The following is an 11087-nucleotide window of genomic DNA, read 5'->3' as shown; positions in this document are numbered from 1 at the left end:
TTTCACATGAAGAAGTGAAAGCAATAGCAACACCCTTACTAGCTCGTCGAAGGTTCTCTTATGTTGAAGTCGTTGATTTGACGTAGGTCTATCATAAGTTTGTACAACTTTCTGGCCAACGTACTGTATTTGTACTTAGGCCACTTAGGGTATTGAATGTTCAGGTTTAAATGTTCCTTTTTGTTAGGCTTTACTAATAATTATGTAATTAGTTTTGGCATTTTGGATTGTAGAAGTTGTTATGAATGTTGGGTTGACATATATATATATATATATATATATATATATATATATATATATATATATATATATATATATATATATATATATATATATATATATATATATATATATATATATATATATATATATATGAATTAGGATCACATGAGTCCACCCTATCTTTTTGAGTCCGTGAGTCCATGATACAATATCACACTTTATATTAAACAATATCACAACTTATATTCAAAAAAAAAAAAAAAAAAATCGAAAAAAAAAATTTGAAAAAAAAAATTCCCAAAAAAAAGTCTTGATATTGTTTTGTAATACAATATCACACGTTACACTAAACAATATCACAGCTTACATAAAATAAAATAAAAAAAAAAAAATTGAAACAAAAAATCGTGATATTGTTTTGTAATACAATATCACACGTTATACTAAACAATATCACATCTTACATAAAAAAAAAAAAAAAAAAAAAAAAAACTTTTTTCAAAAAAATGAAAAAAAAAAATCGTGATATTGTTTTGTAATACAATATCACACGTTATACTAAACAATATCACAGCTTAAAAAAAAAAAAAAAAAAACTTTTTCCAAAAAAAAAATCGAAAAAAAAAATTTGAAAAAAAAAAATTCGAAAAAAAATTTGAAAAAAAAATTCGTGATATTGTTTTGTATAGTGCGTGATATTGTTTTATGGACTCATGGACTCAAATATATAGGTGGACTCACCGGATCTTGCCTATATATATATATATATATATATATATATATATATATATATATATATATATATATATATATATATATATATATATATATATATATATAGAGGCAAGATCCGGTGAGTTTGCCACTTTTCGTGAGTTACCCCCGCATTTATATACCATTGGATCTAAAAAAATCAAAGGCTGAGATTTGCGCCCAAAACATGTGTCTTATAACATTCCCTTTCACTTTGTTTTCTTTCTCTCTCTTCCAATTTTTTTCTTCCTGCTTGACCTGCTTCCTCTATTTTCTTCTATATTCAATCAATTCTTCAAATTCATCTCATACTTCAATAAATTTTTCACAAAAACTAAAATAATTCTACTTAATAACACAAAATTCGTTGATTATCTTCGATTGCAGCAACCAATATTCGTCAAATTTAGCGCAAAATATGGGGAAACCCTAACGTAAGACTACCAAACGAAGGTAAGCATAAATGTTTTTCAATTTCGTGATTAATAACATTTGGAAACAATAAATTTAACAGAAAATTACCGCAAATTTTGATCAGGTTTCGTTTCGTTTTTTTTTTTGTGTGTTTGTGTGTGTGATCTGAAACAATTTGAGCCACAATGAACAAATGTAATTGGTGTCGTTCAATGAAATAACTGACATAGTGTATAGAATAACTAGTGTCGTATAATAGAATAACTGGCGTAGTATAATAAAATAGCTGGTGTTGTATAATAGAATAACTGGTGTTGTATAATAGAATAACGATTGTAATATAATAGAATAATTGACGTAATATAGTTATTTTACAATCCAGTTATTGTAATATATTGATTGAGTTATTCTATATGATGTTCTTACAAAATACAATTGTTGTAACATTAAATCTCGATTATTGTATTACTTTAACCCAGTTATTGTATTATTAAAACTTAGTTATTGTATCTTGTAGTTTCTTCTTGGGTGTTCGTTAAAATATATTCTTCTTTTTGGTGATTTGCAGGTTGAATCAAGATAGACGTGGATAATTGACGTTCAGGAAAAATTGATGTATATACTTGGTTATTTTAATGAAGACATGTAGTTTATAATTAATTCGGTTGTTTATTGAGAATAATGTTTTCTGATATTTACAGTTATTGTAATATAGAAACACAGTTATTGTAATATATAAACTATTCTATTTGTAGTTATTGTAATGTAGAAACTCAATTATTGTAATGTAGAAACTCTGATCTTGTAGTTACTGTAATGTAGAATAAACTCTGATCTTTGTAGTTATTGTAATGTAGAAATTCAGTTATTGTAATGAATAAAACGTGTTATTGTATTGAGATGAAACTCAAATATATTCAGTTTTCTATCTTTTGTTTGTTTTCATCTTCTTTAATGGAATAACTAGTCATTTCCATTCAATCAATCATTCAGATTGGTTAACGCAATAGCAAAATCCGAAAAATGAAATGATTATATACAACAAGGTTAAGAAAATCACTTACTTTTATTATATGACTATTTGTTTACAACCCATTACACTTAAACATCTCTAACAAATGATATCTAAGCATCATCATCATTACATATAAGCATTTCAAATAATACATCTAACAGCAGTAACATCACAAATATTACATATATTTATCTCCAATACTACGTCTTAGAGTAATTTTCCATCGAGAACTCTGTCTTGTCGTTGTTTTCACCCTTCTTCCACCAGTATTCCATCCCGACGAGAACCATGCTTTGCATATTGATGAGGGTTGAAGTAGTAGAAAACAAAAGCTCACTGAAAAAAATAAAAGCAAAAAAGGGGGTAAGTTATAAATAACTATGCAATTATAAGCAGATTATATAAGACCACAATAATAACTCTAAATTGAAATAAGTTAAAACAATACTATAATTGAGATGTAATATTACTATAACCAACTTAAACAAATTATATAAGAAGAGTCATCTTACAACAACTCTAATTTGAAATAATTAAGCTAAAACAATACAATAACTAAGTTTGAATAATACAATAACTCGGTTAAAGCAATACAATAATTATTATTAACAGAATATATTCTAACATAGCAAACAAGAAGTAACTACAAAATACAATAACTGAGTTTGAATAATATAATAACTCGGTCAAAGCAATACAATAACTGTTATTAACAGATTAACACAATAAAAAAGAAATAACTACAAATAAAATACAATAACTGAGTTTGAATAATACAATAACTCGGTCAAAGCAATACAATAACTAACACCAACAGACAAAAATTCGAATTTGAAAAGATGAAGTAGAAGTAATAACTAATCTAAGATGGATGAAGATTGAGTATGAAGATTAAGTTTGTAGCCTGCAACTTGAACGAATTTGAATGAATTTGATGAAGACGAAATTTGATAATTGAACAAAATCAACGAAAAAAATAGTATAAAAGAAGAAATTTATTACCTAATTAGACGAAATTGAAAAGATGAAGTAGAACTGAACATGAAAAACAAGAAAGGCGGATAAGATCGAAGAAACAAGCATGAAAATCTGGAATTGAAATCGCAGTAGACAAATTGATGAAGATTGATTTCATAATTTTTATCGATTCTTTTTTTTTTATTCTGGTTTGTTACAGGGTGGAGGGAGGAGAGAGAGTGATTTTTTCTAATAATAGGGGAGATTGAGGAAAAAGTGGGTATTTATGGAGTAAGATCTAATCTCAGCCATCCATCTTAGATTAGATTAGTGGTTCAGATTCAGAGGGGTAACTCACCAAAAAAACCAAACTCATATGATCCTATTTCTATATATATATATATATATATATATATATATATATATATATATATATATATAGAAGGGTTTTCATAAGGCCCTTACATCTTATGAGTCTCTAAGTCCTTATAAGGACCTTAAGATGGAAGGAATGAAGGGATGAGATTACATCTCATTCAAGGGTCACAAATGAACCTCCCTAATCTCCCTCCCTAATTTTGTATAACTCCTCCTAATTTTGTATAACTCTTCCACCATTCTAATCTCCCAACTCACTTCCTCATTATTCATTCTTTCATACTTCTCTCATACCCTCATTCTCTCTCATTCCTCTCATCAGTAAACCAAAAAAAAACCAAAAAAAACCCAAAAACACTCAGCCTCCCACCACTTCCGCCCCCCTCCATTCGATCTCCACTGCCTCCCACCACATACGTTGTCTTAAGTCTATTCTGTACAAGATATTATTATGTTAGCTTGATTTCTCTCGTTAACAGTAGCTATTATCTAGAGGACAAGGGTCTCCATTTTAAGTGGTGTCAAATTTGTCGATGATCTCAAGTTGCTTTATTCTTTTGAATCTATTCATGCTTGTTGGGCTCTAAGTCTTGATGGCCCCTTTTTTATATTTTGATCTTGTAATGTGTCAGCATTGTTATTCTTGCCATAGTGAAAGGGGTTCTGGTCTTTTGGAGTCTCGCCATCTGTGAACCACTTCTTTTTTTTTTGTTTTTTTTTTGTTAGTTGGTGTTATTTTTATTAATTTCATATTTCATTTTGTTAATTTGTTGTGTCGTTGGTTTTGGTCTTTTTGATGTTTTTTTTTTTTCGAATTTGAGTTCTTTATTTTTAGATTATATTTTTTCAGATTTGAATTTTTTGTTTTATATATTTTCAGATTTGTTTTTTGTTAATATTTATTAAATTTACGCTATTTATGACTGAGGTTACACTATTTACGACTAAAGTTATACCCTTGAAATATTAAAGTTACACTATTTACGATTAAAGTTATACCCTTAAAACATTAAAGTTATACAATTTACGACAAAAGTTATATCCTTGAAACATTAAAGTTATACAAATAAAGACTAAAATTATACAAAAATAGACTAAAGTTATACCCTTAAAACATTAAAGTTATACTATTTACGACTAAAGTTATACCCTTTTTACATTAAAGTTACACTATTAACATCTAAAGTTATACATTGTATAAATTGAAGTTATACAACCATTCATGTTTGTTTTGTTTGGTTTGGTTTTTTTTTTTGTTATTTGATTTTTTTTTTTTTTTTTGTTATTTGGTTTTTTTTTTTTACTTATTGATTAATTTTTTATTATTGTTATTGAAGTTTTTTTATTGTACTTTTTTGACTTGTTGGTTTTTTTTATTCACAATTTATAATGTGTAACTTCACTGGCAATATGTGTAACTTTAATATCATCTTCTTATGAGATTGTTTCAAATCTGAATTTATAGTCCTAAAGTTATACAATTTTGAATTAAAGTTATACAAATTTGGACTAAAGTTATACAAAAAATGACTAAATTTATACTCTTATGGAATAAAGTTATACAATTTTGGACTAAAATTACACAAATTTGGACTAAAGTTATACAAAAAATGACTGAAGTTATACAAATAAGAACTAAAGTTATACAAACAAGGACTAAAGTTATACAAAAACTGACTAAAGTTATACAAATATGGACTAAAGTTGTACAAATATGGACTAAAGTTATAAAAAAACTGACTAAAGTTATACAAATAAGGACTAAAGTTATACAAATAAGGACTAAAGTTATACAAAAATGGGCTAAAGTTATACAAAAATTGACTAAAGTTATACAAAAATGGATATAACTTTAGTCAACTTTTGTATAACTTTAGCCTATTTTTTATAACTTTAGTCGTTATTTGTATAACTTTAGTCAGTTTTTGTATAATTTTAGTCCTTATTTGTATAATTTTAGTCCATATTTGTATATCTCTAGGCAATTTTTGTATAAATTTAGTCCATTTTTGTATAACGTTAGACCATTTTTGTATAAGTTTAGTCCTTATTTGTATAACTTTAATCCATATTTGTATAACTTTAATCAGTTTTTGTATAATTTTAGTCCTTATTTGTATAATTTCAGTCCTATTTGTATACCTTTAGGCAATTTTTGTATAACTTTAGTCCATTTTTGTATAACTTTAGTCCATAACAGTATAACTTTTGCCCATAACTGTGTAACTTTAGTCATTTTATATCATTTTATATAAAAATGTGAAATATAAGATTAAAATCAACAAATTATAAGAATTTTTATATAGCTAAGATTAAAACAACAAATTTTATGAAAAATATTTTAGTAGATCTTAGATGAAAAAAAAGTATCTCACAAAAAAAAACGAGATTTAAAACCCGAAATCTTTAAAAAAAACGTATAACAATAAGAGATTTGAGAAAATAAATAAAAAAACGAGAACTAACAAAATAAAAGACAATTAAAAGAAAATAAAAGACAACAAAAAAAATGAATGGAAAAAACAACTCAAAACATAAAAATTAAGACCAAAAAAAAAACGGAAAAAAATACGGAGGTGGCGGTGGCGGCGGGGGTGGTGGGTGGTGAGTTGGTGTCGGGTGGGGTGGTGGTGGGTGGTGGTGAATGAAGATGAGAGAAGTGGGTGATTTATTTGGGTTTTGATTTTTTGGGATTTTGGGTTTTTTTAGAGAAGAGATAAAAGTGAGATGTAGAGAGAGGAGGATGAGTTGTGATAATGAGATGATGAATGATTAGTGAGGTTGGTTTATTGAATTGGTGAGTTAATTAGAAAAAAAGGTGGATGGATTAATTTGTAGCCACATATTGACATCAAATCTTAGCCTTCCATTGCCTTGATCCAATGGCCCTTTGAAGGACTTATGGACTCAAATATATATGGTGACCTTAGTTGATCTCTTCTCTCTCTTTCTTCTCTCTCTCTCTCTCTCTCTCTCTCTCTCTCTCTCTCTCTCTCTCTCTCTCTATCTCTCTCTCTCTCTCTCTCTCTATATATATATATATATATATATATATATATAATTCTATATAGAGCCAAGTTCAAATGAGTCCACTCAAATATATGAGTCCCTAAGTCCTTTTTTTGGCCCTTGGATTAGGTGAAACAAAGGGCTGAGATTTGTTACTGCTTTACGTTAAAAAAAAAAATCAAGTAATAATCATAATGAATACACTTTTTATTCTCCCAACACCGATTACCTCGTATTCATTAGCACAACTTGTAATATCCCTTTCACGTTCAATCTGTATCCTTCTCTCTAACCCTTTCTTCTTCCTCATATTACTCCCTAAAAAAATATTCTTCATACTAGTTTAATAAAATCCTTTCATCATTTAGTTAGTTCTTTAATATTTCCTTAAATTTTCGACCATATTCATCCTCTATTTTGTTCATCACTTATATTTCTTGGCTGATATGGAGATTGTGGCTTATGAGGCTATTGAGAACGGTAAGATGAGTACTTGTAATTTAATTGTTCTATAGAGATATTTTAGTACATATCATTGTTTAACGTTGTATAGTTAAACGGCTTATGTGGTTACAGATATTTTTTTTTTAGACGATGGAGGGCAGACGAGTAGTCGTTTGCTTTAGTTTTTGGTTTAGGGTTATTAAAGTTTCAGTTGTTGTACATTAGGGTTTTTTAGCGCTTTTTGGTAATAATATGTTTTTACGTTGGTTTAGTTTACTTTGATTAATGTTTTTTTTTGTACTTGAACTTTTTTTTTTTATTTGATTATTTTTGTCAATGTCGATTATAGATGATGTTCTTGATGAAACAATTCCACCCAAGTGTCGAGGAAGACTTTTGTAAGCAGTTGGAGGATGTATTTACACCATACATTGGGATGGAGTTTGGGGATATTGAGGAAGCTATAACATTTTATAAGGTGTACGCATTTGGGGTTGGGTTCGATGTGAGACAATACACGACTAAAAAGTGGCGTGACGGTACTATAAAATCAAAACTATTGGTTTGTAATAGGGAGGGGTTTACAAAATCAAGTAACGAAAGTCCGGGTAAGGAAGAAGATGGAAGTAAGCAGGAGAGAAGAAATAAGCTTAAGAGGATTGGTTGTAAAGCTCGGATGAGGTTATTTTTGAAGAATGGTGTGCTTTTAGTGGACCGGTTTCATGAAGAACATAATCACGAGCTTGTTGCTGTCAAAGATAGGGAGTTTCAAAAATTATCCAAAAACATTTCCAAGTATCACATGGGACTAATTGTCTCAAATTCAAGGGTTAGTAGCTTAAAGTTTTAAAATTTACGTTTAAAGTTTCACAATGTACTTCTAAAGTTTCAATAGCGAGTGTGTGTTATGGTGTCATAGTTTTTATGTTGTAAGTTGTTGATGTTTTAATTTTTGTATATTACAATTTCGTAGTTCACGCATAAAGTTCCATTACTGAAATATGTAATTGAATTTCCGGAAATAGATTTAATGTTTCATAAATTGTGAATTAGACTTTCAAAATTGCCTTTAAAAGTTTCAAAGGTTTCGGTTTGGGACATGAACTGTGTTGAAGTTGCAAAATTTGTCGTTAAAATTTTAAAGTTAACCTCTAAAGTTTTAGTGCTCAGCTTGGGTGTTAAAAGTCAGGAAAGATAATGTTGTTATTTGTTTTTTCCATGACCTCAGTTAAAGTTTCAGAAAAGAGTGTTGAATTTTTTAATGGAACGGCTAAAGTTTCATTGACAGTTACATTTGTGAGAGTGAATTTTACTTAACAGGGTTAAAGTTTGTACAACTGATAGGTAGAAATTATTAGTAGACGTTTGAATGTTCGAGTGTGAATTTAATTTATGTTCTGAGGTTGGTTTGTTAATTCATTGCAGCTGAATATTGGAGCAACAAGGACTTACACAATGTGTAAGGAGGTTGTTAACGGGTACCAAAATATAGGGGCTAGTTTGAACGACTTCAAAAATTTTCAAAGAGACATAAAGTATTTTATTCATGAAAGAGACGGACAACTTTTCATTGATCACTTCAAGAACATGGCAGAGACTCGGCCAGACTTCTACTTTGACTATGATGTTGACGTAGATGGTAGCCTACGACGCACAATTTGGGCGGATGGCATTGCTAGGAGAAATTACTCTGTCTTTGGAGATGCGGTTTCATACGACCCTACTTACTCCACTAACAAGTACAAGATGGTTTTCACTCCCTTCACAGGGATTGACAACCATAAACGATCAATAACTTTCTGTTGTGCGCTTATAGCAAAAGAAACTACGGAATCGTTTAATTGGGTGTTCGAGAGGGTTTTGATTGCTATGCGGGGAAAGGAACCACAGTACATAATAACAGATCAAGATCGTGGAATAATTGCGTCATTACCCAAAAAATTCAAGACAGCACGACACCGGTTCTGCATGTGGCACATTATGAATAAGGTTCCCTGTAAGTATGGTAGCAAAAGGAAAGATTACCAGGTATTTCTAAAAAAGTTAAATGCTATTGTATGGGACGAGGAACTTGAAGCGAGGGAGTTCGACAATAGATGGTCAGCAATAATGGAGGAACACGTACTACCGACATTGAATGGTTTACGGACTGCTATGATATAAGGAGGCAGTGGGTGATGGCACACTGTAAGGACTTGAGAATGGGTGGTATTATGAGGACGACACAGCGGTCGGAAAGTGAAAACAGTTTTTTCAAGAGGTTTGAGGCGAGAAATGGTACTCTTGTTGAGTTTTGGAAGCGCTTTGAAAGTGCTTTGGACCAACAAAAACACAACCAGAAGAGGCTTGATAACGAAAACCGTCATTCAAACCCAAATTTATGCAGTAAGTTGGCAATAGAGGCTGATGGTGCGAAGATTTACACACATGATATTTTCGAGGAGTTTCAAGAGGAGTTAAAGAATGCAATTGGTGGATTTAGTTGCAAGGGTTTCTTGGAGTCGAACAACTTAGAGGTTACTACCTTGAAGGATTCATTGGGAGGCCGTAATTTTGATGTTCAGTATAACCCAGGTATGAGTAATTTAGTGCGTAGCAGATTAATTATTTGTTAAGAAGCTTTTTACATAGTTGAAGTATTAGAATTTCATGAAATTGTCTTAAAGTTTCAAAGTTTAAATTTCATAAAACTATGTTTAAAGTTTTACATAGTTGAAGTATTAGTACGTTGATTTATTACTTGTTAAGAATTGATTTAGATAGTTGAAGTATTAGAATTTCATGAAATTGTCTTAAAGTTTCAAAGTGTAAGTAATAAAGTTTCTTTTAGTCATGAAAGTTTCAATTTCATTTGCTAACTCGGGGGACTTTTGAGGCGAGTCATTCTGTAAACTTTTTGAGAGGAAGGGAGTACTCTGCAGGCACATAATTTGGATTTATTCCGGTAATGGGGTAAATGAAATTCCGGAATTTGCGATTGCTAGGAGATGGACAAAGGATGCATTGCGGAGTGGTGACTATAGTACCGGGGAGTGTACAGATGACATGGATATTGTAGACAGTAAGCAACTTCAGATGACAAAATTGTGGTCGGAAATTCACGAAACAATTGGAGTGCTTGTTGATAAGGAAAAGGAAGATGTTGAAGGTCTTACTAATTTAATAAGGGAATTTAGAGAGAAGGCCACACGGTAGGTGAGAAGTTGAATAAACAACAGGAAATGGAGAAATTACTTGGTTGTAAAGCAAGTAAGGAGATTTCTATAGTGCCACCTAAATATTCCAAAAACAAAGGGAGTGGCAAAAGGATTTTGTCTAGTAAGGCGAATGCCATTGCAATTGCCAGTAAGCCGAAACGCATGTGCAATAATTGCAAGCAAATGGCACACCATGACAAGAGGAATTGTCCTAACCCTTTTGCTGAGCATCCACCGCAATTGTCGGAATCATCTGAAAAAGAGGAGGAGGAAGAGGAAGAAGTAGAAGACTTGTCGGAGGAGTAGGAATTTTTTATATATTAAAATGTATTCGTGAAGTTAATGTCCTAGTTTTTTTGGTAAAACTTTGAAGTTAATCTGTTGTATGCAAGGGAAGTAGATGTTTGTGTAGTGAGGGTCTATGTTCGATTTTTTTTATTTTAAAATTCTGAAGTTTATGGTGAAATTTAAGGTAGCCAATTTTTGGATTGAAAAATCCCATGCAATGTTGAAGTTTCACAGTTATTCTTTTACAATTTCCAGGTTCAGGCATGAATTTTTAAAAATATTGCATAAGTGAGTTGAAGTTTCACTTTTGGTGCATAAAGTTTCAGAATATGAACAATTCTCATGAAATTGAAATATTATTGTCTGATTGTTTGAAATTTGTGAGGTGAAATTTCAAAATACTTCTTAAA

At 30.2% G+C, this 11087-nt stretch overlaps 2 protein-coding genes across 2 annotated transcripts; both read left to right on the top strand.

The window, feature by feature from the left end:
* The first annotated feature begins 7541 nt into the window (after positions 1 to 7541).
* Positions 7542 to 9355, top strand: LOC141639254 (protein FAR1-RELATED SEQUENCE 5-like). The gene is made up of 2 exons (XM_074448418.1): positions 7542 to 8021; positions 8618 to 9355. The coding sequence occupies exons 1-2, from the start codon at positions 7542 to 7544 to the stop codon at positions 9353 to 9355; spliced, it is 1218 nt and encodes a 405-aa protein (XP_074304519.1).
* A 14-nt stretch (positions 9356 to 9369) lies between these two features.
* Positions 9370 to 10387, top strand: LOC141639253 (protein FAR-RED IMPAIRED RESPONSE 1-like). Its single transcript, XM_074448417.1, has 2 exons — positions 9370 to 9766; positions 10068 to 10387. Exons 1-2 carry the CDS (start codon positions 9370 to 9372, stop codon positions 10385 to 10387), a joined length of 717 nt encoding a protein of 238 aa, XP_074304518.1.
* Positions 10388 to 11087: the final 700 nt, after the last annotated feature.

This window comes from Silene latifolia, unplaced genomic scaffold (assembly GCF_048544455.1).
Source record: "Silene latifolia isolate original U9 population unplaced genomic scaffold, ASM4854445v1 scaffold_315, whole genome shotgun sequence".
NCBI classification, from domain to species: Eukaryota; Viridiplantae; Streptophyta; class Magnoliopsida; order Caryophyllales; family Caryophyllaceae; genus Silene; species Silene latifolia.
Note: the sequence above shows the minus strand (reverse complement) of the source record. Positions and strands in the feature narration are given on the sequence as shown.

Coding starts and splice junctions, on each gene's coding strand:
- LOC141639253 (XM_074448417.1), top strand. CDS start 9,370: ATGGCACACTGTAAGGACTTGAGAATGGGTGGTATTATGAGGACGACA. Junction 9,767..10,067: donor TGATGTTCAGTATAACCCAG/GTATGAGTAATT, acceptor GGGACTTTTGAG/GCGAGTCATTCTGTAAACTT.
- LOC141639254 (XM_074448418.1), top strand. CDS start 7,542: ATGATGTTCTTGATGAAACAATTCCACCCAAGTGTCGAGGAAGACTTT. Junction 8,022..8,617: donor TAATTGTCTCAAATTCAAGG/GTTAGTAGCTTA, acceptor AATTCATTGCAG/CTGAATATTGGAGCAACAAG.